The sequence below is a fragment of the Monodon monoceros genome, unplaced genomic scaffold (genome assembly GCF_005190385.1).
Source record: "Monodon monoceros isolate NGI ecotype Baffin Bay Population unplaced genomic scaffold, NGI_Narwhal_1 Super_Scaffold_7, whole genome shotgun sequence".
NCBI lineage: Eukaryota > Metazoa > Chordata > Mammalia > Artiodactyla > Monodontidae > Monodon > Monodon monoceros.
In genome coordinates, this window is record NW_021703784.1 from 60,318,435 (window position 1) to 60,346,250 (window position 27,816).

General features: G+C 48.4%; 1 protein-coding gene across 8 annotated transcripts in view; it reads left to right on the plus strand.

Annotated features, from left to right (window-relative positions):
- Positions 1 to 27,816, plus strand: part of PPFIBP2 (PPFIA binding protein 2) — a 142,821-nt gene that overhangs the window by 87,058 nt on the left and 27,947 nt on the right. For 7 of the 8 annotated variants that reach the window (XM_029207209.1, XM_029207213.1, XM_029207206.1 and 4 more), the window contains 4 exons: positions 79 to 192; positions 12,031 to 12,162; positions 23,289 to 23,381; positions 27,646 to 27,757. In XM_029207209.1, coding sequence (XP_029063042.1) covers positions 79 to 192; positions 12,031 to 12,162; positions 23,289 to 23,381; positions 27,646 to 27,757 — 451 coding nt within the window. Of the gene's footprint in view, positions 1 to 78; positions 193 to 1,218; positions 2,025 to 12,030; positions 12,163 to 23,288; positions 23,382 to 27,645; positions 27,758 to 27,816 lie in introns of those variants that run through there. The other variant, XM_029207208.1, reaches the window with a different exon arrangement.

Sequence of the window (27,816 nt, forward strand, 5' to 3'; positions counted from 1 at the left end):
TCAGTGGTGTGGCTTCACGGCTCCCCTCCAGCGGGGAGCCGGTCCCAGCCTCCACCCTTGCTTTATTTCCTGGGACAGGTGAGCGTCCTCACAGACCAAGTGGAAGCCCAAGGAGAGAAGATTCGGGACCTGGAAGTGTGTCTGGAAGGACACCAGGTGAAACTCAATGCCGCTGAAGAGATGCTTCAACAGGTAAGGGTGGGTGGGACCCAGGGCCTTGGGTCCTGCAGCCGCTCACGTGGGCAAGCCCCTTTCTGGGTCCACGTTACAGAGCTCGTTGCTTCCATTCCCGTCCTGCCTGGAGGGGAGGGTTGGCTGCTTAGCCTGTGGTGTTTACATAGCAGGTGAAACCGGAGGGGGAGGGCAGGGAAGGGCTGGCCCGGGAGGAATAACTTGTTGGGCTGGTTTGACAGATTCCCAGGGCACTTTCTCCTGGCCTGGTTCAGCGCAGAGCTCTCTGCTGGCCATGTCCTCCTCATCTTATCACACCATCCACACTGGACACACTTAACTGGCTAACTCCTCATAACCAAGTAACCCACGGTTCGGGCATGGCACCGTTGCCGCCTTTGCCCTGTAAGTGGTATCTGGGGTTTTCGAAAGTCGATTAACTTATTTTGTGCCTCTTTCCTTCCCTCACTCTTTCCCCTCTCACTCTGTGTGGCTTTCTTTGATAAAATCGATCACATATTACATAAATAATATTCTAATATAATTTAATACATATTAAGATGAAAAAAATTAGCTGCTCTTCTACCATTCAGAAACATCTCTTAGATGTCTTCTTGTTTCTCTTTGGGCCTTTTTGTTATATGTACGTATAATATACAAACACTATTTGCACCGGAGACATGATTTAGTCCCCAGCTTTTCTGTGCTTAACGTCATAGCGCGAGTTTTGTCCACTTTTAAATTTTGCTGTATCGTTGTCTTTACTATCACTTAGACCTTTTTTACTTTTTTTTTTTTTTTTAGCAAAGGTATTATAATTGAACTGACTCTTCTTGAACAGTCTGACCCCATTGTAAATAACGAGCTGCAATTTTTAGGAAGCGGTGTTGAATTTTTATCAAAAGTCTTTTCAGAATCTGTTGAGATGCTAATTAGAAATTATTTTATGAACTCTAGTAACATATCTAATTTCCTTAACTTGCATCATTTTTGCACTTCAGTTATTTTGAAAAATAAACCATGACTGAAGTTTATGTGCGTATGCTTTGTAGGTCCTGGTATAGTACTTGGCACATAAAAGGTGCTCACTAATTATTTAAGGAATGAAAGTCCATTTCTTAAAATGAGTGGGTTCAATTAGAAGACTGCTTATAATCTCCCTCCCCCATCCCCCAAGCTCTAACTTTTTTTTTTTTTTAACTGCTTTGGTCAGCATAAAATTCAAATTGTTTCTCTACAGCATAGTAATGAACAGAGGCTTTGAATATGACCTTTGGTCTTAGAGGTAAATATCTTAGTTTCTAGGTGTTTCTTAGCTTTGAGCGCATTTGAAGAACTTCTTTTAAAATCAGTATTTTTATGCAAACATCTTTGTAGAAACTACTTCTGACAGCTTGGAAGCTGTTATTAGTTTATCCTTTCATTACTGATTAATAAGTTACCACATTCTTGGCCCCATTTGATTTTCTGTTTAAATGGTATGCCATTTCTCTTGCTTATCGTATTCCCTGGAAATCCGAGTAGCAACAGGAGGGAACCTTTCTTTTTATTTACTCTTAAAAGTTGAATCTTTCTTTTGAAGACCCAGGAAAGAAAATAGCCTGATGGAAAAATCTCAAATGGCACAAAAGCATTTTCACAAGAGTGCATGGGACAACCCACTAGATTATATTTTCAAGACAGCAAAAGATGCGGTTCTGGGGTGGGGACCAGGGAGGAAGATGATAGGAGGGGCTGTAAAAAAAAAAAAAAAAAAAAAAAAAAACCTAGACAGAGACCAAGAAAATTTGCATGTGGAAGGGAACATGTCAGAAAAACGGCAGAAGGCTGATGTTTCAGGAAGGCAGTGCCTGGTGAGTAACCACACGATCGGAGGTCAGAAAATGACCCCATCGTGGTGCCTGAGCTCTCTGAGGTTGTCTTATCCTTCTAAGCATTATCCCATAGACTGGATTTTAGACTTTTAAAAAAGTCTTAAGCTCAACTGCCCCTTATATCCTGTTTATTCTAAATCTTTCTTGTGTGCCGTGGCCGAGGTAGCAGTCACGTGGTTTGCATGTACAGTAGAGGTGAACGTGTTGGCTTGCTATATTCTGGAGTGCAGTAGCTCTTATTTGCTACCTCTGGGGTTGAAAGAGCTTCCTGAACTTAACCAAGTTATTTTTATGCCCATAACTTTGACTGTATTCTCTCAGCCTTTCAAGGGTAAAATGAAAGGAGTGTGCAGTACTTTCCTGGAGAATTCTGAGTTCATGTCATAGGCATGACATGTTTAGCTCCCACTCATGTGTTCTCTGGGCTTGGTGGTGCCTGAACTGGAGATCATTGGGTTGCCAGCTCTAAATGCCACATTGAATGTTCTGCTCATGCTAATGCTTTCCGGAAATCTGCTTGATACTGTTTGAAAAGACGCTTAATTCTTGCATCACAGTGCTGATGTGATGCCATCTATATATAGCGTGGAGTACATACGTAAGTGTCCTCTGAACTGGGGATAGGCAGAGATTTGCCTGGTTAGACTGTGATATCCTGGGCCCCAGGGCTCATGGTAGGAGCAAGCATGACTCACGTCCTTAAGGCAGAGAATGGAGGCAAACAATTGCCTCTTTCTTTCTTTCTTTCTTTTTAAATTAATTTACTTTATTTTTGGCTCCGTCGGGTCTTTGTTGTTATGCGCGGGCTTTCTCTAGTTGCGGCGAGCGGGGACTACTCTTGTTGCAGGGAGCGGGCTTCTCATTGCGGAGGGTTCTCTTGCTGCAGAGCATGGGCTCTAGTAGTTGTGGCTCGTGGGCTCTAGAGCGCAGGCTCAGTAGTTGCGCACGGGCTTAGCTGCTCCGCGGCATGTGGGATCTTCACGGACCAGGGCTCAAACCCGTGTCCCCTGCCCTGGCAGAAGGACTCCCAACCACTGTGCCACCAGGGAAGTCCACAATTGCCTCTTTCTGCCAGCCCTGAGCCAAGCCTGGCCTCCTGTTAAAGGCCTGAGGAGCTCTGAAGGAGATGCTTTCACTGTCACAGCGTGGGGCCTCCTGACTGCCTATTGACACTGCTTCCCGTGGGGAGGCAGCTCCTGCTAGCCCTTACACACTGAAAACATCCTTTCTAAAGGAGCCAGCAATTCTAGCTGACCACCCATGGAGGCCCATTACTGCTTTTCACAAGAAGCTGGAAATCCAGATGTAAAAATTTAAAGATCAGTCTTTCTATTTTAAAAACATTGGCAACTAATTTAAATGAAAAAGAAGTATTGTGTGAACCACACAACATTTATTGTACCTTTAGGCCAAGCCTGGCCCACAGATCCAGTCTGCAACCTCTATTCCAGACTTCGCCCCCTTGGCTGGCTAGAAGACCTCTGGGGGGACTTAAGGAAACCCAGACCCAGCCAGTATTGTCCAAACCCTGTGCGTCCATGGGTTCCAAACCCCATGCGCTGTCTCTCCCGACAGCCTTTCTCCTGAGCAATGTTCCCCACCCGACTCACGAGCCATGGACCCCTCAGCCTGGCTTGGCCCGGTCCCCTGCTAAGTGCTGATCTCTTAGCTCTCATCTGTTTTCTTCTACACATTAATAACCCATCTGGTCTCTAGAAAGGGAGAGCATGAAGATCCATGGGGTTAGACAGGCAAACCAGGACCAGACAGAATCAGCACAGAGGCAGGGCCACATGAGCCACGCATAGATTATAGACACATTTGAGGGCAAAATATTTCTTGTCTGCAGCCTGTTGCAGGACACAGGGTGGGAACGGGGTAGCTACAAGCGTCTCTTGGAGCTGCCTGCGGAAACACCTACTCTGATATGGTCTCTGACTCACTGAGCGTGTCTAGATTCCCCAGGGAGCCTTCCCCATTAGGAAGAGACATCTACCAGGAAGTGTACAAGTGGGTCTTCAAAGGCCCACAGCCTGAGTCCATTTTCACCTCCTTTTTTTTTTTTTTTTTTTGCGGTATGCGGGCCTCTCACTGTTGTGGCCTCTCCCGTGGCGGAGCACAGGCTCCGGACGTGCAGGCTCAGCGGCCGTGGCTCACGGGCCCAGCCGCTCCACGGCACGTGGGATCTTCCCGGACTGGGGCACGAACCCATGTCCCCTGCATCGGCAGGCAGACTCAACCACTGCGCCACCAGGGAAGCCCTTCACCTCCATTTTAAGCAGGTCAAGGCGTTGCCCAGCTGCACCTTTGAGGGCTGCACACTGAACTATCCGAGCCCTGAGCCCAGAATAACACCCCAGGAACACACGTGTGGACCAGCGCCCTCCCCATTGTGATTGGCCTAGACCATGTTGGCAAAAAAATCTATCACAGAGAGAGAGTTCCTTATGCTCTGTGATGTATTTGAAGTCCCTGGTGACTTTTTCTAAGGTGGCCTCCATGGGTTCTCTGGGGTTCTGTCGGTTCCTGCACAACAAGCTCCTCTGCCTCTGATCACTGACCCTTCTCCAGCGGGTGATGATTTCAGGGAGGGAAGCCAGTGCTCTTCAGTGGAGAAGAGGCCTTATACAGAGCTGGCAGCCAAATGGAACACTTTCCAGAGGCTGGCCCTTGACAGGTGTGATCAGTGCCAAGAGCAGCAGCCATGTTTAGTGCCAGAAAGAAGACAGGGTAGGGAACCCAAGGGGGGAGGAAGAAAGGATGCAAAGCTCCTTGTGAGGACACAGCCCAGCTTTGGGGAAACATGGAAGGACACCAGGCTCTATCTCAGTCCTCCAACCTGACCCGGAGCCCCAGGTGTCAGGCAACCTCATTGTGTTGGCTGCCTTTTAGGTGAGGTGTGGAGAGTGACAAATTTAGGGGATTTGGAGTCCATGGACGTGACTTTCTGCAGATCCACCACTTGTGGTTGATCTGGGGAAGTCAGTGAACCTGTGTTCTTATTTATAGAGAGCAGAGGTGACAGTGTGGACTCTGCCCTGCCCACCTCCTAGAGCTGTAGTATAGTTGTTCCGGTTTTGTTAAAGCTGGACTATTGGGCTTCCCTGGTGGCGCAGTGGTTGAGAGTCCGCCTGCCAATGCAGGGGACACGGGTTCGTGCCCCGGTCCAGGAAGATCCCACATGCTGCGGAGCGTCTCGGCCCGTGAGCCATGGCCGCTGAGCCTGCGCGTCCGGAGCCTGTGCTCCGCAACGGGAGAGGCCATGGTGGTGAGAGGCCCGCGTACCGTAAAAAAAAAAAAAAAAAAAAAAAAAAGAAGAAGAAAAAAGAATGTATAGAACTGGACTATCACACAATGGCCAGGGGGTTACGGGACCCAGGACACAGGCCCAGTTCCTGCCCTTGAGTCGAGTGAGGGAACAGTGTGCCCAGGCGTGTGAACTCAGCAAAGCGTCTTCAGCACCCAGCTCATAAATTCCCCGAGAGCACCTTTAGGGAGGTGTTTCTACCTCAGGAAGGATATTAAACAGAGCTATATGCACCTGACCCTGTGGGAGCACAAATCTGTCCGAGGAGACAGGACACTTGAGCGAAGAAAAAGGGGATTTGCCACTTATTCCCTAAAACTCCCCCTGGGAGATTTGTGAGGCAGAGATAACTGCTTTCCTCAAGTTATCTCATTTGATGTTGGATCTCCAGACCATAGTGTGAGGTAGGTGCTTTACCCTTTTTTTTTTTTTTTTTTTTTTTTTTTTTTTTTTTTTTTTAAACAGATAAGGGGACTGAGGCTCAGAGAGACGATTTAGTTAGTGGGGACTGAGACTGGACTCAAACCCAGGTTGACTACGAGCCCCGCTCCCTGAAAGAGGCTTCCCGGCAAGGCCTAGGCCTCTTACTTCAAAGGGCAGAGGGACATACTTTTCCTTTCAAGTCGTTCCATGGCCTGTTCTTTCATTCTGGTTTCAGGTTGCCAGTCTGGCTCCAGTCCCCCGTCATTGGTCAGAAACTCCCTGGGTCAGGTTCCCCACTTAAAGTTGGAAGTAATCGCTTCAAGATGTGGCCCTTTAAGGAGAGCAAAGTTGAAAGGCAAATTCTCTTTATCAGCTCCAGTCAGACACTGAGCTTTGGGAAAAGGAAATGATGGTTTGCTCTGAGATGGAGGCTTTTTTTCTTCATTACCCAGTTTCATGGTCCTGCCTAGTAAGAAACACAAACCACCGTCCTCCCATACCACCCCGCTCATCCCTTGCCCTCTCTCATTTACACAGGCAGCCTTGAACCAATGAGGAGACCAGACACTATTGCTGCTTATGAAACCTCTGCCCCTTATCTCCAGCCCCCTGCCTCCCCATTCCCCACCCCCCACCCCATTACAGTAGCTCTGTGATTCCAAGAGATCCCACCAGGATCCCACCCTGCAGGTCTCAGTAGGTGCCAAGCGTTGCCTTCGTGCTCTGGACAAACAGGCTGGACCAGATCACTGCAGTCTTGGGGATGGGAGCTAAGGATCCAAGAATGTTACTCTTAAGGGGTAGACAGGATAAAAGATGCCAGCAGCGAAGACAAAGGAGAAAAAAGAAAGGTCAGGAAAATGGGACTTCCCAGGTGGTCCAGTGGTTAAGACTCCGTGCTCCCAATGCAGGGGGGCCGGGTTCGATCCCTGGTCGGGGAGCTAGATCCCGCATGCTGCAACTAAAGATCCCGCACGCTGCAACTAAGACCCTGTGCAGCCAAAATAAAGAAAGAAAGAAAGGTCAGCAAAATGGAAAGGGAGGGTGGGCTCACACTAATGAGGGGATGCAGGGTGAGTCAGTGGGTTGAGAGCTGAGAGGTGAAAGTTGCCTCGGAAAGTGGGGACGCTGGTCCCAGAGGCAGGGCTGTTTCTGTGTTCTGGGGAAGGCAGAAGCTGGGTTGCAGACATGCAGACGTTTTCCCAGTGGATTATGCTTTTCAGAGCTTGGCTGTGAGGGGGAGAGGGGAGGGAGGAGAAAAAGCTGGCGTTCACGCTCACACCACACTCAGAGTGCGTTTGCCTAGCCTGAGCAGTAGGGAGCTGATGGTGGTCCCTGGAGGGGAAGGAAGGTCAAGAGGGAAGGTTCTTTCCAATGTCAGAAATTTGATCATGTTTATAGCCTGAGGGATGGAAGCTGATGGTGAGGGAGAGATTAAATGCCTGTCAGAGCAGTTGATTAATGGGCCTACCCCAGAGTAGTGTAGACTTGGTGAGAACTTCCTCAAAGGCAGTACAGAGGGGAGGGAGGGCCCAGGTCCCTGTGAGCAGGCGGCGTTCCGCACTACCGGCTAGAGGGAGAAACAGGACCAGGACTCGGAGAACAAAGCCAAAAGCTACTGGTTAACCAGGGAGTTACCTGAATCTTCATTCAAGCTGCATGAGGATGGCATGGAGGACTGGTCAGCAACAGGAAGGTGGGTCAGGTGGAGTAACTCAGCAGCAAACTCTGGAATCTTTGTGTCCTTTAACATGTGCTTTTAATGTGCAACCTGGAAACTTATTGGGCTAGAAACAGTTTTTAAAGCTAGAAGAACAGACAGAGAAGTCGGCTGTGTGCAGTTATGTCAGACTAACCTCGGAAAGGAGGTGCGGGCTTGCCTTCTGTAAGACACGGATTCAGGAGAGAGGAATGAGAGACGATTCTGGGAAACTTTGAAATAGGAAGGATGTAAGTTCAGTGACTGATCAGATGATCTTTTCAGTAAATAGGTTATTTAAGGAGAAGAAGGGGATAGGGTGGGGCTTAGGGCTCGAGGAGAACGGAAAAGATCTGGAACAGTCTCTGAAAGGAACCAGCCAGAGATGAATACAAGTTTTGCCAGGCAGTGTTGGAAGATCAGCTGTAATTAGATAGCGTAAATTTGTGTGGAAACCAATTGGCATCATTAAGTGACTCTTACCAGCAATTCTCAGGCCGTGGGGAGTGGAAACATAGACAGAAGTCTTTGAGGTTTGGCATGGAGTGGGTGCTGGTGAAGCAAGTACACTTCAGATCTAGGGGCAAGGATGAGTCAGGAAGAATTTTCTGATGCAGAAATGATAAGCCTTAAGGGTGGGTAAGGAGGCAAATACTACTTAAAGGAAGTTGGTAAACTAGGAAAATAGGGAGTTGTTAAGTAACTAGTAGCCACAGAAGAAGAAATTGAAGATGATTTGAGTGACTAAATGGGCCAGTTGGAAAGGATTGTGGCCAGAGGAGAGAATTTCAGAGGTGAAGATTTTAGAAGTGAAGGACACAGGTTCCGGGTCAAGACGAGGGTCAGGCTGTGGCCATACTACTGAGAAGCTGAACTGAGGTGGAAGCAAAGCCTGTCGGTGTCAAGGTCAAGAAATGTGAAACCAGGGTGAGCCCTGAGTGAAAGATTGATTAACAAGGATAATCAGTGGAAATGGGAGACTATCTTGGGGTCTGGGTATTTGGGGAAAACGTGACTTAACTGAATGGTGCTGCCTTAAAGGAGGAGGAGGGCAGAGGTAGGAGATCTGGAAGAAGCAGTGTTTAACTGGGAGAAAGGTGTCCTGTAAGTTGGGTTGCTGGAGCAGAACGGCCTCTACTTGAGAGGACTGGGAGGGACGTGTCATGTCATGCAAACGTCAGGGTTCGGTTTCTGCTGGAAGTAGAAAGAGCAGTTTAGAATGTAGGGTATTTAAATCCTATTAAGACAGCTAGGATAGAGGTCACAGTACATAACAGTGGCTGGAGGCCATGCCGGGCCTGGAGATGGGGAAGTGGGGCTGGGCTGGGATAAGGCTGTCAAAGGCTGATTTTGAGTTCAGGGAGTAGGACAGTACTTATTGATGACAAGGACCGGGGTGATGATAATGAAAGGGGGAAGCACATGCTAATAGAATCTAGGAGACAGTAAGGAGAAGTTTTGTTATCAGTGGACTCTGTGAAATTAAGCAGCCCCAGGCTTCTCATTAAAACTTTGGTGTGTCTAATTGAAATGTCCACTTGGAATGTTAGTGTGACCAATCAGAGCCCTGGCATGACCAATTGGAATGGCCATTGGAATTTTAATGCAACCAATTAGAATATTATCCTCATTAACTGGAACATTGGTATGACCAATTACAACCTGGCAGTTAAAACAGCCAGAGGGATTCTGGAAATCATGAAAGCAGAGTAGATTCTTAGCTTCCAAGAGAGATGCCTCCTGAGGCATTTTTACATCCCACCGAGGCAGTATCTTGAATGCTGGTCAGTAGACAACTGCATTAAATACCTTTTTAAGAGACTCAGGAGCTCAACAGGGGCTGTACTTTTAACTCTCCTATCCCTAGGCCTTGGCATCTGGTAGTTGAACAAATGATGGAAGTCTCATGGAAGAAGATTTTCTGAGTTCTTAGCAGTCCAAAGCAATTGTTATTATCCCGTGGACCTTGAGTTCTAGAATCGTCCCTTTTTCCCTTTGCACTGCTGGCTGGGAAGCTCACATACACATTGTACTCCATCTCCAGCTGTGAATAGAACTTTAGGGTATGAGTTTTATGCCGACAGTCACTCTGGCTTCAACTTCTTTCCTTACCCGCTTTAATTTTTACGATTTATTTATTTATTTGCGGTACGCGGGCCTCTTACTGTTGTGGCCTCTCCCGTTGCGGAGCACAGGCTCCGGACGCTCAGGCTCAGTGGCCATGGCTCACGGGCCCAGACCCTCCCGGACTTGGGGCACGAACCCGTGTCCCCTGCATCGGCAGGCGGACTCGCAACCACTGCGCCACCAGGGAAGCCCTATTTTTTAACTTGAGTTGTCTATTTTGCAAACTACCTCAAATCATTTCTGGAACAAAACACCTAATTGAAAGGATGGAGAGAAAGAATGAGGTGGTGGAGGCAAAGGGGAAGGTGGGGAAGAGGGAGAAGGATGTTCATAACGAGCAGGCGGCATTAGGAAGGATTATATCTTAAGATACTCAAGACCCAGAAATCCCATCTTCCTCACCCAGGGAAGAACATTTTTGGGCCTTTTATGGCCTGCATAGCCTTAGCACCAGGGCCCTAGTAGATAGTATGTGTTCAACAAATTCTTAACAGTTTGAGCAGCTCTTTTCTGGGCTCAGTGAATATTTGTTGATTGGCTTTTTTCAATTTTTTTTTTTTTTTTTCGGTACGCGGGCCTCTCACTGTTGTGGCCTCTCCCATTGCGGAGCACAGGCTCCGGACGCGCAGGCTCAGCGGCCATGGCTCACGGGCCCAGCCGCTCCGCGGCCTGTGGGATCTTCCCAAACCGGGGCACGAACCCGTGTCCCCTGCATCGGCAGGTGGACTCTCAACCACTGCGCCACCAGGGAAGCCCCAGCATGTATTTTTTTATTTCCCTTGAAATTCTTGGACTTCTTTCTCTGTTTGGGAAACAATGTGATACATTAAACAGAAATGAGTTTTGAAGCCAAACAGACTTTGGTTTTAAAACTAACTCTGCTGTTGATTGGTGTGTGCCCTTGGCCAAGACAGGCCAGCCTCTGGGCCCGGTTCTTCATCTGTAAAATAGGGATAGTAATGTTGACCGCCAAATCCCTGGGAGGGTTTATTGAGAGGATGTATGTAAAGTACCCACCAGTGTCTAGCACAGAGGAGGCACTCAGCGCATCTATGCCCACCCACCCCCAGTCCCAACACTGGACATAGTTAGCTGGCTAAGTGCTCATGACCAAGCAGCCCGCAGTTCTGGCATGGCACTGCTGCTGCCTTTGCCCTGTAAGCCAGCTTCAAGTCTGGCTGGCCCAGGAAGAGCTGGGCTCCTCAGCCCAGTACTAAGCTCATTTTGCTGAATTCCTTGGCTTCTGGATGCTCTCCCTCAGGTTAGCAGATGGACAGTTTGTAGCCCACCTTTCTGAGGTACTGATGGCCTTTTGCCCAGGGAGTCATGTTTTCCAAGTTAAAATCTCTGACTCATGCGGCTTGGTTTTATGAGTTGAGGACAGTTCAGAACGTGAAATCATGGCTGTAGGGTCAGATTGTTGAGATGACTGTTCTTGTACTAGGGTTGGGTTGCCTAAGATGATAAGGAAATTTCAGACCATGGCAGGATGCTGTGTCCTTTCCATCAGCTCATTTGGCCGGTTACCCTCCTAGCATCATATTGTGGTCTCCTTGCCAGGACCTGTGTATCCAATGTCTCCAGGTGCCAAGATTTGGGATCTCACACAACATCGCCTTTTGCCAGTGGAGAAATGTTACCCCTGGACTTTGGGAAGTGCTCCTGGCTTTTGAGGTCCTTCATAATTCCTAGTAGTGCTGAGCAGGTGTTTCACCTATCACCTTTGTTTTGTCTTACTTATGCTTATTAAGTGTATATATTAATGGCACTGTTTTAGGCTTGGCAGGACTACTAATAACCTCCCCAGTCTGTCCTCAAAATAAGCAAAGAACAATTTTCTTATTTACATTCTAGGAAAGATACATATCACATAAATAAGATTCTACTGTAACCATTCAATAAATACTCATTGAATATCTACTTTATGTCCTAGCTCCCTTCTAGGTTCCTTGCAGTAAAGTCTTCCAATGACATGTGTGGAAGACTGGGCTGAATATTGACTGAGCCCAGGAGGTGATATGGAAACTTTGGTTTTGAAAAATGTAATGTTAACCTAAGCTGGTCTTTTGTTTGTTTTGGTGGAGAGGATCTGCTGCTTTGCCTTAAAAATAGACATGGAGAAATTTCATTCGTTGAGCAGACCCATCCGCTTCTCTCCACCTGGAAAGAGTGAATAATGGTTTCTATGGACAAATGTGCTTTTTGAGAAATGTAGCTCACATTGACTCCCAGAGCACAGTGGGTAGCATCGGGCCGTGCTACCCTTGAGTGACCCAGCATCAGCCCAGGCCTGTCCCCTATGGGACTGTGGCTCAGATGTAGCGGTTTCATCATACAATGTAGAGATTGCCTTATGTCCTATGGATGGAGGTAGAGTTGTTCTTATTGCCATGGAGGTTTATGATTTTGAGATCTGTTTTTGCCTGCAGGAGCTGCTAAGTCGTACATCTCTTGAGACTCAGAAGCTCGATCTGATGACTGAAGTGTCTGAGCTGAAGCTCAAGCTGGTGGGCATGGAGAAGGAGCAGAGAGAGCAGGAAGAGAAGCAGAAAAAAGCAGAGGTGAGTGTGACACATCACCTTCTAGGGGTACCCATACCGTCCAGAGCTCAGATGAGGAGAAGCTAGCCTCATGTGGCTTCGGGCCATCTGGTCAACCCCAAGCCTGGCAGCCACTGGGTGCCAGAAACATCTATGCACCAGAGACACAATGATCTGTTAATACCAAGTTATCAGGTTTTGCTGTGGCTGCAGATTTCAGCAATGCCCAAACCACCCAGTTTTGGCTCTAAGGCTGTATCCTCCCTCAAGCTGCTGACAAGGATGGAAAGGGAAGCAGTAGTGGGGGAAGGATCAGACAAGACTTGGAGAGACCAAGATGTCTTCTGTGAGAGCCAAGGCAATGACCGCGTATTGGGATGAAGTCAGCTGCTCAGTAAGCCAGCATCGTTGTTCATGGAGTCTAGAGACATTCTTTGATATGCATTTCACAGACCCAGATGCAACCCTTAGATTATGTGTTTCTTTCCTCCTGATGGCTCCTATGGGTGAGCCCATGCACAGGCTTTCTCTTAGAATGTTTTCCTGTATCTCGTTTTTGTTTTTGTTTTCTCAGGCTCCATATGCCATTGACTAGAGCATGCCAGACTCTTATTTTGGATAAATGTTTTGGATAAATTCTAGGCTCAGAGCTCAGAACAGTCCATTTTAACCTTAGATAACCACCTTCCGTGTGCCTCTACCTACAAGTTCCCTATATTTGTACACTGTGCATTGTGAGCTGTGGAAAGAATAGCCTTTAGGTTTAGAAACACCTTGGCTCAATTACTGACCTAAATGCTTAATAGCTCTTTGAACTTCAGCAAGTTAACTACTTAATCTCTCTGAACTTCAATTTCTTTATCTGTAAAATGGGTAACTGTGTGATGAAGTCGAAAAAAAAAATCACCAAAGCTAAGTCTCTATCATAGGATCTGGCATCCTCTCTTCCATTCAGGCATCTCTAACATCTAAAGGTGGACATTGTTCCATTCAGTTAAGCGCCAACACCATCATGCCCGGAAACCTGGCACATTTCTGTGTTTACTGGGTAAACACCGGTGATTGAGACACTTCTAATATGTGGGGCATATTCCTTGCGTTGCTTTTGAGAACATGCTCATTAGTGAGAAGTATAGTTGCCAAAAGAAAATTTATCTCCGTTAAGCTGAGGACGCTATCTTCTAGTGATTAAGAATGCAGGCTTTTGAATCAGACCTCTTGGCTGGAATCCAAACTCAGCTACTCAGTAGGTTTGTGATCTTAGGCCAGTAATTTAACCTCCCAAACCTCTATTTCTTCTTCTGTAAAACGGAGATAGTAGTACTTCCTGTTTGCTCAGTTGTTCCGAGGAAGGAATGAGATAATGTATATGTGTAGTCCTTAGCATAGTGCTGGATAACTAGCTTTTATCAGTTACTTACTGATTGTGTTTTTAAGCATGCGAGAAATGTAAATGTCGACCTAGCTACATTATTGACTTCTACGTTCACGCAGAGTCAAAGCTTATCTGTGTGAAGTGTTAGTTAAATAGACTGTGCTTCTTAAATGTTCAGGGAGAAGCAATTAGATTTTCTACAGGTTTAGAATTATTTTACCAGTGTTTCAAAATGTGTGATCACATGGGGATATACATTCAGGCTTGGGGGCAGAATTGAATAAGCTCTGTAAGAAGGCTTAGAGTGGTAGAGACAACTCAAAACCAAGGAAGGAAGGGAGGGAGGGAGGGAGCGAGGGAAACAAGGAAAAGAAAGAAAGGAAAGAGGGAGAGGGTTATTAGGTCACACAACTGGAATAGTCTAGGGTTTAAAAAGCTGATATCACTAGATCCAGCCGGCTTTACCGTGTTGTTAGAAATTAGGCTTAGTGTCTCATTTGGTTCTGTTGTAGCCTTGTTCTCAGGAAGGCTCTCTGTATGTGGTGACAAAGATGGCCATCAGCAGCTTTAGATCCTACTAGCCTGGCAACCTCTGCAGAGAGAGAGATTCTCTCTTTCTCAAAGATTCCAGCAAAACCCCAGGATTGCATATCAGTGGGCCAATTTGGGTCACGTGCCTGGTTCTGAACCAGTCACTGTAGGGGACATGGGCCCACACATGGGTGTGTGTGGGCGTGAGAGTCAGTCCATGGTGGCAGAATGCTGAGTTAGTACCGAGCTGGAGCAGCTCAGTTCCTTTCTAGGGAAGGAAGGGGAGCTCCCACTTCTGGGCCAAGCACAGCTAAGGCAGTCATTCTACTGTTTGCTTTATTTTTTCTTTTCTGAAGGATTATTTTTCAATCTGAATTTTTGCTTTTGTTTTCCATTAGACTATTCGTGCATGAGGCACCATAGACCCTGAGCTGCTGGCCTCAGTCCTACCCGATAGCCCTTCCCAGTTGCTAGTACAAACATTAGGTTTCCACGTGGAGGAGTTTTTCAGGCTGTTCAAACTTGCGATAATCAGGGAACAACGGCCATATGACCTGAAGCAACATTCTCTTTCTTGTCATTAAACATAATCTTTACTGGTATGCTCAGACTCTCTACCACTGTTTGTGACTATCTGGAGCACCCTAGGCTTACAACCATGGAGAGGGCTGCTGAAGCTAGCTGCACTGCTGTCATGTGCGTGGTGGAGCTGCTTATTTTGAGGGAGATGTTTGGCTGGCTGGGGTCATCAAGGTTGTAGTTGTATGAATAAAGGGAATGTTGCTTCCCATCCTACACTGCTGCTGTTTTTCCAGTGAATGTGCTTAGCCTAAAGCCTGATTGCTTGTGGTTTAAAAGAGGCAGGACTTTTCTGAGGTAGCCAGATCTGAAATAAACTTTCTCTGTGTAGCTCAGGCTTTATCCTAAGCAGGTATCCTGCCGCCCTGTAGTCAGCTGTGGAAGTGATTACAAATGTTTGTCTAAACCCAAGGACTTTGAGGTGTAAGTTTCTTGTTAAATGGAGACAATCCTGATAGCCAGCCTCGCTCAGGAGTCCGTGGTGACCCTTATGAGACGTGGGTGAATACTGGATTTCCTGTTTACTGTACCTTTTCTCCTGAGCCTTTCGCAGTGGTTCTGGACCATTTCAGGAGACCCAAGATTGGACCAATTGGGTTCACTCCTGAAAAGCAGGACTGCAGGAAAAGTGACCAACATGGAAAGTAAATACCACAGTTAGGAGGATGGCACATGAAAGAAAGAGATCCAGAGGCAAAGGAAAACCTCGGGGTGGCCCACCTATCAAAGGCATGTCCCTTGGAGAGATCTTCCTTGGAGAAGGGCATCTGGCTTCCCTAAGCACTGGGGATGCAGGGAGGCCTGCAGCTGGATCCCTTTGTGAGATCCAAAGGGTTCTGCGTGTAGTAGCAGAGCAGCCTTTCTAGAGGGGAACAGGGATCCAGCATGTGCTTGGAAATGAAGTCAGCCCAATTGATCAGGGATATACATAAGCCTGAAGAGAACTGGAAACGAGCTCTAGGATTTGCTGGCAGAAAATGGAATGTCTTACAGCACAGGTGTCCTGCTTCCTTTCTTCCTATGGGTGGGACCTTGGAAGGGAGGGATTCTGATTTCTGAACTGTTGCAATGGGAATGATGAACCTGGAGTACAGAGCAAAGGCTGGGAAGATTGTGTTTGCTCAGAGAACAGCTGGCCTAACTTAGAGTTTTATTATTCTTGTCTTTATTTTGTTTACTCATTTTTCTTTGTATAGGAAATACACTCCAACAATTCAGAAATTAAGAGTTCAAAAAGGTATATGCAGCAAAACCTCTCCTTCCCCAGCCAGCAGTCAGACACCAATGTTGTCAGTTTGTTTTGTATCCTTCAGAGTTATCTTATGCATGGACAAGCAAATTTATATGGATAAATTCTTTCCCTCATATTTGCACAGATACACATTATTCTAGACCTTTCTTTTTTTTAATTGAGCAGTCATAGAGCTTGTTTCATATCAAGTACATTAAAAAAACTTTCTCATTCATGTTTATGTTTATATATTATTTTATGCTCTGAATATGCCCTCATTTATTTAACCAGTTCTCTCTTGGGTGGACATTTAAGTTGTTTCCAAGTGTTTGCCCTTACAAATAATGCTATTGTGAATAAATTTGTAAATGTGTGAGGATATTGAAGTGGAATGGAAGGGTCAAAGGGTACAACACACTTGACATTTTGACAGATGTGGAGGTGGTATTCCCACCTGCTGTGTCAGCGTGCCAGGACAGTATTAAACTGAGCATGAAGGAAGCGGGAGAGAAACAACTAAGTAAAGTTGTGAACAAGTTTAACAGGTAGGATGGGGTGGGAAAGACTATGATTATGGGAAGTGGCCAGTAGTTAGTTTCACATAGAAAAGAACCATAAAACAAACAAACAAACAAAAACTTTTTTTTTTTTTTTGCGGTATACGGGCCTCTCACTGTTGTGGCCTCTCCCGTTGTGGAGCACAGGCTCTGGACGTGCAGGCTCAGCGGCCATGGCTCACGGGCCCAGCCGCTCTGTGGCATGTGGGATATTCCCGGACCGGGGCACGAACCCGCGTCCCCTGCATTGGCAGGCGGACTCTCAACCACTGCGCCACCAGGGAAGCCCCGAAACAAAAACTTTGACTGTTGGCAAAGCAAGAGTAATAAAGTGAGTTGAGATTACAGAACAGGGATTAGAACCTCATAAATGTCACCTGGACTTTATGATGTGGGACCCAAGATTGAAAATACCACTACAAAAGCCTCTGCCCTATGGGAGAGAAAAGACCTATTAAGAGAGGAGAGGGGGAATTCCCTGGTGGCGCAGTGGTTGAGAGTCCACCTGCCGATGCAGGCGACACGGGTTCGTGCCCCGGTCCGGGGGGATCCCACATGCCGTGGAGCAACTAGGCCCATGAGCCATGGCCACTGAGCCTGTGCGTCCAGAGCCTGTGCTCCACAACGGGAGAGGCCGCGATAATAAGAGGCCCGCACACCACGATGAAGAGTGGCCCCCGCTTGCCGCAACTAGGGAAAGCCCTCGCACAGAAACGAAGACCCAACACAGCCTAAATAAATAAATAAATAAACAAACAAACTCCTACCCAACACCTAGATATTGAAGGGTTGGTTTTTGTTTTTACCTTCCACCCCCCCCATTTATAGTTTCTGCCCTGAATGTAGATAAAGAAACCAGGCAAACTGCCACTCTGGCTCTAATGCTGAAGCAAAGCTAGAAACTAGTTTATGAAGTGAAAGTGATGGGTCTCTTGAGAGAATGGCCATTGTTATTTTGAGAGTTCATGACAGGCAGGGAGGGGAGAACGCGGCATAGCCAGACATGCACTGTGGACCTTGGAAATCATACCTTTGAAAGTTCAGAAATAGAATCGATGACTCAAGGATATTGAACTACATAAAAATATACTTATTTCTGACTGTGTAACCTCACAAGTAATATACCAGTAAAAAGGAAGAGGTAGAGGTACCTTGAGAGGAACCAGTTTTCAAAGGGGCTTGTACAAAAGGTAGAAAGGACAGAGAAAAGTGCACCTGCATGAACGGCATCAGGAAGACCAAACCCCACCGAAAGGGACAGTTCTGAGGACAATGGGAAGATTTTCCTTTAAAGTTATGTTCTCAATAAGAAGATCAAAGAAAGAATGGGCTTGGTTCCACTGATGCCTCTGACAGGTGCACAGAACTTAGGACAGCAGTCCCCAGGCTGCTTGTTTATAAGTGAATTTTAAGGAATCGGAGAAATCAAGTGAGTTGCTGAAAAACTGGAAGTAACCATTTTCTTCTCCTCCTCCTCCTCCTCCTCCTCTTTTTTCAAAATGGTAAAGAAAGTTAGAAGGGTTCTGTAAAATTCAGTCTGTTGAGTTTGACGTCAACCCTATGATGGTTTGTGAGAAGACAAAGTAGGGATCTGTGTCCATTAAGAGTAAGTTACGTCTAATTGGCCTCATTGGTTTGGCCAGAAGTGCATCTTGTAGTGGTAGGCTGGGTAAATGCTCACTTCAGTGAGGCACTGCGAAAACATTGCTTGGGGTAGTCTTGTGGATAAGATAGAGGAATATAGGATGAATGCTAAAATAGGCATATCGGTACCCAAGTGATAATGAATAATACCTTAAGACTACCTCTAGGAAGATTTTTTTTGCAGAGGGTCATGTCATCTGCCTTTAGTCCTCCTGCCTCGTGTGCATTTTTAGTCCATAATTTAGCTGCTGATATAGAAGGCCTTCAAGTTGTGATGACAGGAAGCCAAAGGAAAACTAAATGGATGAGTTGACATTGGGATTCATGAAGACCTACACAGACTGGAGCAATCCATAAGTTGGCAGGAAAAGAGTAAAAGAGAGGCCAGGAGAACCTGAGTAGTGCAGAGCTGCCGAAGGTAAGGAGTAAAACGAGGGAGCCACGCAGCTTGAGGGCAGAGGATGCGTGTGTGGATCTGACCGCGAGGAGGGTGCTGACCCCTTGTGTGCTGGAGATAGAGCTCGAGCTCATCTGCCTGGAGAGTGGGGGTGGGATGAGGTGATGAAAATCAGGGCCAGCGGGCCTAGACCCCTCACTTGAGAGAGACAACAATGAAGGGAACAGGAGAAGAGTGAGGGCCGTGACGTTCTTGAAACTTACATAAGAGAAGAGCAGGTGTGAAGACCGGCAGGGCCAGTGACCAGGAGAGACTAAAGGTTCTGGGAGAGTGGCCAGTAAGTGAAGCATGCTGGAGGGTGCAGAGCCACTGGGCTTTTGTTGTCCGCGATCAATGTCACATGGGCCTTAACTGTGTTGCATGACCTTGAGGTGTTTTCTGTTGCTCTCCCGGTTTCTCTCCTTCATTTCTTATGGATCAGACACTTGGTGGCAAAAGGAGAAGCAGTGGGGAAAGTGAACTCACATTTGTCAAAGGCCTCCGTGTGCCAGGGCACCATGTGAGGTGTTAACCAAAGTCAGATGAGCAGGTGAAGCCAACCCTCTGACGACTGACTCTGGGGGAAGACAACGTGGGGCTGTCTCTGGGCTAACTCAGGTGAGCTAGCTCCAGGAGAGAGTGGCTGGGAGGCCAGGAGCCCGCTTATGACAGCGATGCCTACGTCTGCAGCTCTCCCAGTTCAAGTGGCATCGCTGGAGGGAGAGCAGGCTGGCGTAGGGGCCCTAGCAGTGCCCTCTCAGACCCAAGCTGCCATCCGGACCCTCAGTTTTCCTTCTACATTTCCTTCTACATTCTTCTTTTAGGAAACACTGTTTCTATTGGGGATGGAAAACCTCTTTCTAGCATGCCTGGACAGTTCTCATGGTGCCAGGGGGAAGACCTCCCAGTACCAGGTGCCAGTGCTCAGAATGTCAGTAAAGGTGGGCAGAGAGGGGCTGAACACTTTAATTGGCTGCCACCCACCCACCCACCCACCCACGGCTCTGTTGGGCTCTATTGCCAACTGTCTCCTTAACTCCATGCCCCTGCCCCGGCCCCATCAGCTACCCACAGTCTTCCCCAGGCTCTTGGGTTTCTTGTTGCCATGAGTGCCACCATCCTCCACCCTGCCAGCCAGGCCCATGACTCCTCGTCCGCTTTACTTCCCCACACAGGCAAGGTGTCTAGAATGCACCTACTTCACATCACTTAGGCTCGTCCCATCTCTTTGTCTCGACCCAGGCGGAGTTAGTCACTCACCGCTCCCGGGAAGCCCCATAGTCTTATTGGTGTAGCACTCACAGCCTGTCGTGATTGCTGTTTGCGTGTTTCTCCTCACTCACCTGCGAGCGCCATTGCTTACTGTGGCCTTGGGTCTCTGCGGAGTGATGCTAGATGCCTGTGGAGTAGACAAAGGAAAGCCCAGCAGAGCTGCTAGCGCAAGGGATTCAGAACTGAGTAGGTATGAATTCCAAGGGTTGCAGTTATTTTCCAAAGTTGCCATAAAAGGTCAAAATGTTCTTGAGGCTACAGAGGAGTCGGGTCTGGCGTCGGGCGTGAGGAGCGTTTAGGGTGGGGGATGTAGTAGCGTGCACGCGCGTTGTGCGCCGTACGCCCCCTGTGCACGGGTGTTGGCACGTTTGGGGAGGGCGTTGGCGAGTGCAGAAGGGGTGCGTCTGTATGTGATCCCATCTCCGCTCTTGCTAGACTCTGCGCCTCAGACACTGTCATGCAAGGATGGCCCCCAGTATGGCACGAAGGCCATACTGCAGACAGGCCCACGGATGGGGCAGGTCAGGGAAAATGCCACGTCTTTTGGTCCCTGTGAAGAGAGCATATGGTCACGGACAGCGACCGCTGTGTGCCCCCTGCCGTACACGTCCGTCCTTCTGTTCTGCTCTCCTAAGGAGTTCCACATCTGAGCGCTGACTGACCCTGCGTGCTTTTCTTCTCCTCTCTTCCTTCCTACAGTCGGTTCTGAACGTGATCGGTGAGCTGCAGCAGCAGGTGTGTAGGCTGCAGCTGGACATCCACAGGCAGATTCAAGAGCGCCTCTCACTCAGTAGGGACCACCCTGAGGAGGTGGCAGCCGACGACGGTGCGGCCCGGCCCCAGCCCTGCGGCCAGGAGTGTGCCCGTTGGGAGGGGTCACCTGTAGGAACCACACTTAAGTATATCGGAGCATGCGTGTGTGTGGCATCTCACTGGCGGAGGGGCTGGGGCTTCTCCTACCTGGAACAGCGTGCGCTGGCTTAACATGGATCCATGGTCACCTCTGGGCAGAGCTTGGGACTTGTTCCTCTTGGGATGTGAGCTGAGCTCCGTGACCCTCACTGAACGGGGTCTGAGCTGGCGAGGCCAACCCTCTGACCGGTGGCGGTACTCATCTCTCTCAGGGCTGGGAATGAGGTGTGTCAGGTGCCCTGAGTGACGGGGCGTTGGTGTAAAAGCAAGCTTCGGGTCCCCTTCCCAGGTACGACTCAGACACTGATTCTCCCTCCTGGGCTGGGAGATTAAATGAAGTTTCAGCTCCCATGATTTTTTTTTTTTAATTTAAGAAAAAAATAGCATCATAAAATAATCCTCTCAAGTTTATTTTTAAAGAGGTTTATCCCCAGTGAGAAAACAGAACACAAGGGTCCATATGCTGTGACAATTCTCATCATCTGGATTTCCGGGAAAAGTTCTCCCGTGTAGTCACGTTCGAGGGATTTCATGACCTGTGGGCCCTATGGGGTGTATCTGCCTGGGATTCTGGACCTGGCCCCTTGCGCTGGTGTCACCAGGTCCTTTGTGATGGCAGCTGCACAGAGATGAGCCTGTGCTTCCAAGGCCCGCTCTCGAAGAGGACTTGGAAGCCCAAGGGAAAGTCAAGGGCGTAGTAGCCATGTCTGTAGGAAGTTGTCATGATCCATCCTCAACTATGGGACATGTTGGAAATCTCCACCCAGACTTGGGCATGAGGGGAGGGGGCCTCCGTGGGGAAAAAATTGAGAGTCAAGATGTAGGTGTAGATTTGGAAAGGGAAGCTCTGAGAGGGGTGCTGGGCGTGCCCCATGGTGAGTGGGTTACCCCAGAAAGACTTGTAAAAGAAGTTACACTCTGCACCAGTGTTTATAGCCCACGATGGGCAACAAATAGCTTAGAGGTTGGAATAGCTTTGCTCATGGTGGCCTGAAGGATGGGCAGGGGTTAACCCGGCAGAAAGTTCCAGACAGAGGGAGGGAGAGGCATGTGTGAGGGCCCAAGTCAGAAAGAGGAACTAAAAAGTATCCAGCATGGCTGGAGCATAACTGGGGAGAGACAGTAGTACAAGAGGCAGGCAGGGTGCTGGGTTAGGCCGGGCTGTACTGGTCGTGGGTTAAAGTTCATGAGCTTTGAGGAGCAGGGAAGGGCCAGGATCAGATTTGTGCTTTAATTGTATTGTTCCCCTGGATGCCATGGGGGTCGATGGCTTCAAGAAGGGCAAGATGACAGAAGACCAACCAGTGGAGAGGCTGTCCAGGCTCTCAGCAGTAACTGCTAGTGATGGTAGAGTTGAGATAAAAGAGAGATTCAGGTGATTTCCTTGAAGGTAGATTTTAGAAGGCTTGGGGATGAGTTACGTATGTAGCGGGGGGAGACAGAAGGAGGTGCCAAGGATGGAGCCCAGGTTTCTGGCACAGGATGGAGACGCCATTTAGTGAGACAGGGATGTCTGTGAGGGGGAATTAAGGGTTACACTTGGGTCATGACAGTCGTAAGATGCCTCTGTGCCATCCATGTGGAGATGTTGTGGGAAGTTTGTTATGTGAATCTGGAGTTCAGAAAGTCCATGGAAGTAATCGCTTTTATGCTAATTTTTCTGATAGAAACCAGTCAGCAGGACCATTTGTCCATTAAAGGAACCTAGGTTTGGGATAAGGGTGCTCAGCGGTGTCTTTACTAAAAGGGGTGCTTTAGAAAGCAGGGGCCCTGGGGTCAGAAGATACAGCCCTGATTTCCAGCTCCACCACCGGCAAGTTGTTTAAATGTCACTTCCCCACTCAGCAACCTTCAGAGGCTCCCTACTTTCTAAAGAATGGCATCAGATCGCCTCATATTCTCATCCCAAAGCCTTTACAGTAAGGCCCCACCGTTTCCCACTGAATGCTGCCCATCCTGTGCTCCAGCCCAGCAGGCTGTCTGCCCTCTCCCTGGACGCCGCCTCCCTCCCTCCTTTCTTCAAGCCAACCCCTCCTCTGAACTGGAACAGCCAGACCCTCTTCTGCATTTCACACTTAGCATTTGTCCTTTTAGCGTTTTGTTTCTATCCTCCTGGCTGTCACTTCCTCTGTGAAGCCTTGCAGGAACACCGGCCTCCTCCCCTGGGTTCCTCGACCCCCAGCACAGACAGATGCTCCCTATTGCCTGCTTCCTGCTACTTTGTCTGTAACAGGCTGCCTCATTTCTGCATCTCTGTTTCTCTTGCTCCCAACTCCTACCTGTCCTTCCCCCTACACATACGTGCATGATTTGGGCACACCCTGCAGGGAACACAGATGTCAGAAAGGAGCAGGGAGAACAAGTTCTGCAAAGAAGAAAGTTTTCTCTTCCTTTTGTCTGGAACTCCCTGGCCTTTGTTTTGTAACGGGCACATAGCCTTTCCTGAAACGAGGACCGTGTTTAAAGACTGGAGCCAGCCACAGCGTGGAACCTGACGCGGTCGCTCCTGCCTTGGTATCCACTGTGCATGTGCTTACCCAGGGTTGTAGATCCCAGGAGCATCCTGTTCTTTAACCATCAGAACTCTGTCTTTCTTCCTCACCCCCCTAGGAGTTACTGCAGGAGCTCCGGCACCTCAAAATCAAGGTGGAAGAGTTGGAAAATGAACGGAACCAGTATGAATGGAAACTGAAGGCCACCAAGGTAAAAGGCGGTTCTGATGTTTATGGAGAGGCTTTGAGGCCCAGTGGGGAGGGTCTGGGGTGTGCCGTAGCCTAAGGCTGAGGAATGGGAATTGATCCCACTGTGTGTACACGCAACAGTGCCCAGATTGTGCGAGCAGACAGATTTAATCCAGGAGGGCTCTTTTCCTGGGGAAAGCCCATGAGATTATGAGCTGCTGAGGTCGCCAAGTCTCCTTCCTCTCTCTGTGTCCCATGGCACCCCCCCCCCCCCCCCGCCCCAGGCTGACACTGGGCCAAGCAGGGCCTCTACGATTGAGTGATGAGTCCTAGGGCAGATGAATGCCAACATTGTCTTGGCTGCATCATTTTAAATTTAGCAGCCCCTCTAATAATCAGTTTCTAAAAAGAGGTATGCTTTTATTTTTAGCAATTCCTAAAAATATATACTTGTAATATTTTTGTAACCAAATCATGTTTCTATTGAACTGGGGAGCTTGCTATTTAAAGGACACCCGCGATACATTCTTTCGTGAAATAAATTTTATCCCTCCCTCCTTTGTTTTCCCTAATAGTTTCCTCCTTCATTTCCTCTAACAGTTGGAATGGATTCAGCCCACACATTTATTGTTTTGGCCAGAACGTTGTATTTTAAAACGTCGAATTAGCTGTCACTTAAGCATTAGGCAATTTCACATATACAGTTAGACTTCCATGCAGGCAGAGGAGGGACGCTCGGGGGTTGGGGGCGGGAAGCTTTAAAAGCCTGAAGCAGTTTTTCCGCCTGAGGAGCTGGCCAGGCTCCCTCTGGTGGGTGGGTGCACGCCTGCCTTTCCACTGAGAGCTCTGCAGCGCCACCCACAGGTGTTACCAGATGGTCCTGTAGGCATCTTCATCTTTACTTCTTAGAGTTTTCTTAACATCTAGTTTGTACTTTGAGTTTTATTTTTTCTATACCTTTAAATGATTCTAAAAACAATAATAACCGTTATAGATAATTTTAAACCACAAAAACTTAAAAGAATAAAAATCATTCGTATACTGCCCAGGAGCTACCACTATTAATATTTCCTTCCAGGCATTTCTCTTTTTGGGGTCTCTCTCTCTCTTAATTTTGATGTTGATAATTTATACACAATTTTATACCATGCTCTTAAAAGAAAACTCCGAACATGATGGTGATGTCTATATAATATTCTATTGCATAAATGTGAGAATTTTCTTAACTGTTTACAGATGAGGAAACTGAGGCTCAGAGTGGCCAAGGTGAGGTTCTGATCTGGATCTGTGTCATTCCAAAACTCATGCTCTTTTCCCTCTGTCATCCTAATTCCCTGCAGTTGAAACCTGCCTTGTTTTTGAAAGTTCTTCCATTTTCTGTGTAAAGCTTCTCAGTCCGTCAGTGTGCTTCATCTTTCAGCACAGCGGCAGTAGGGCAGGGTCCCTGGGTTTAATAAGGCCCAGCACCTGCAGGGAGGCAGAGCCCCCATCTCTGCCTGGCTTTGTCCCAGACCTCTCGCCACACAGCTCCAGCCTCAGTGGCCATGGCAGTAGCATACTTTTCCCCGTGGTCAGGTGCACGGCCTCTGGGCTGTTGTAGACTTCCCAGCTTAGGGACAGATACCTTTCTCAGCGTAAGAGAGGACCTGTCATTTCTGGCCTATTCTGTGAAAATGGGCACATGGGAGATTGGGCCCAGCCACTTGGTCTGTAGAGTTGTAAATAAATGACTTCACCCAGAGGCAGGCCTCAGAGAAGAAGAGCCCGGGCTCTGCCTTGATAGCATCTCATCACTGGTGTCCACTGTGGGGCCCGCAGACAAGAATCAGGCATCCGGATTCCTAACAGAGACCAGCTCTCACCCTGTTTACAAAGAAGGGGAGAAATGGGTGTGGAAGGTGCAAGAAAAGTTAAGAGAATATCTTCCAAGAATATTCTGGCCCTTGTAGAAATGAGAGGCATTTGGATTGAGTCCCAAGGCTAATATTTTCAGAAGCCACTGTCGCCATCAATCGTAAGCCCATGGGCTCCAAGGCCCTGGGTTAGCTGTGCAAAGCTGCCCATGGCCGCGAGTCTCTGCAAGCCGTTTGGTACAGCTGGACCCAGCTCTCTGTCCTCTGTGGGTGGAAACCAAGCAAAGGGACAGTGCTCTGTAGGGACTTTGGGTAAGGAAACCCACCCCTTTGCCACCTCTTTGTTTTTACATGGGCCCATTTGGGGGAAGTTAGGGAAGGTTTGTCCAGAACCCCTTGAGGTGGGCTCAGGGAGCCCTCTCCCCATAAGAGGAGCCCTCATCTGTGCTATTAACTCAGCAGCAGACAGCCCAGGCTGGGTGGAGCCCTGGCTTTCGAGCAGGCAGGGTTCACGTCCTGGCCTGGTCGCTGAATAGCTCTGTGACTTGGGAGTCGAATCCTTCCCTACTCCTGTTTTCTCCCCGGTGACATGCAGGGGTACTGCTTCATCCCATGGTTTCCTGTGAGGATTGAGTGAGGGTTGATGTAAGAACGCAGTGAGCATGGGGCCGATGGAGAGTAGGCTCTCAGCCCGTGTGTCCTGAAGCTGAACACAGGCCTGTTTGGTGGAAGGGCCACCAACAGGACCAGTGCTCATTTGATTACTTGACTTGTTCAAAAATGACCTCGGGATAGGACGAGCCCATACCGTAACCTTGCAGAGTAAAGGTGGGGCCCGATTGGGCTACCATATGGGGAGAGGGTGCCCAGAGTAGAAGCTTTTGCTGTGTGTGCCGTTGACTGGCTGGGAGTTAGTTCTCACCCCCTTTCTTAGTCTGTTTTGGTTTTTTTCCTTTTTATAGATTTTATTTTATTTATTTTTGGCTGAGTTGGGTCTTCGTTGCTGCGCACGGGCTTTCTCTAGTCGCAGCAATGGGGGCCACTCTTCATTGTGGTGTGCAGGCTTCTCACTGTGGTGGCTTCTCGTGTTGCAGAGCACAGGCTGTAGGCAGACGGGCTTCAGTAGTTGTGGCGCATGGGCTCAGCAGTTGTGGCGCACGGGCTTCAGTAGTTATGGCTCGTGGGCTCCAGAGTGCAGGCTCAGTAGTTGTGGCACACGGTCTTAGTTGCTCCGCGGCACGTGGGATCCTCCTGGACCAGAGATCGAACCCGTGTCCTCTACATTGGCAGGCGGACTCTTAACCACTGCGCCACCAGGGAAGCCCCTCTTAGCCTGGTGTGATGCTCAGAGCACTAGCTAGTCATCCATACGGGAAGGAGTGGGATGAGAGCAGCAACAGAAGTGGCATTTATTGAGGACCTACTGTCTACTGAGCATGAGACTAAGTTGTTCATAACCCTTACCACATTTACTCCCTACTGCAGCCCCGTGTGCTAAATGCTGTTTTCCTGGCTTTATAGATGAACCAAGACTCAGAAATGTTAAACCACTTACCCAACTAGGAAATGAGACAATCCAAGTTTAACTCCAAAGCCAGCGTGCCTCTCAGGATGGGACCTACCCAGTTCTGCCCTTCTAATCAGTATGGGAGCACAGGGGCCACCTGGCTTGCTGTTGCGTGTGCGGTTTAATCTGCTGGTAGAGACCTGGGAACCATGCAGTGCTGCTGCCCACGTGAACGGGTGTGTGCGCCTGTGTCGATTTACAGAAGTACGTCCACTCAGCACACCTGAATGCTGTATGCAATGCTTGTATGTAATTTCATTTGGGTAAAGGAGCATAGATGTCTAAGGTTGGGCAGAGGCAGTGGCTGTGCATTCAGGGTGGGAGAGTTTGAGGGAGGGAACGCTTGGCTCACTCATTGTCTACTAGTAGCGATTTGATTTCCACTGTATTTCCTGTATGGGGTGGACAAACGAAAGATGAACGTACTTGTTACAGTGGTTTATGGACATGCTACTGCAGAATATCTTGGGAGAAGGAAGACCATGTCCAGAAAGAGAATATCCATCTTTGGACCAAGGGCAGCCCTCCCATTGAGCACGTTCCCACCTCCTCAGGCCTCTGACTTATTTTGGCTGCAGAAGGCATGGGAGGGAAAGAGCCTGGTCAGGCAGGAGGATGCAGGAGAAAGAGCAGGTGGATGGCCAGGGCCACGGGCATGTCCTCAACGGCCAGGAAGAGCGCGTTCATTCCGCAGAGCTCCACCTTGTGGGGAGGGCAGTGAACACCTCTCACTGCTCACCTCTGGCAGCTTTGCTCCTAACTTCCTAATGTGTCCTCGGACCCACTGGCCCTGGGCTCTGACTTGAGGTACTTTGTCATGGTCTGGTAGTCCCTCTGAGCTGGTAGGATGGCTTTTTCTCTTCCAGGCTGAGGTAGCCCAGCTGCAAGAGCAGGTAGCCCTGAAGGATGCAGAAATTGAGCGTCTGCACAGTCAGCTCTCCCGGACTGCAGCTCTGCACAATGACCATGCAGAGAAAGGTAACTGGGCTGACTGTGACCGAATGCAGTTTGCCCTTTGGCCCTGGGCCCTCTCTTAT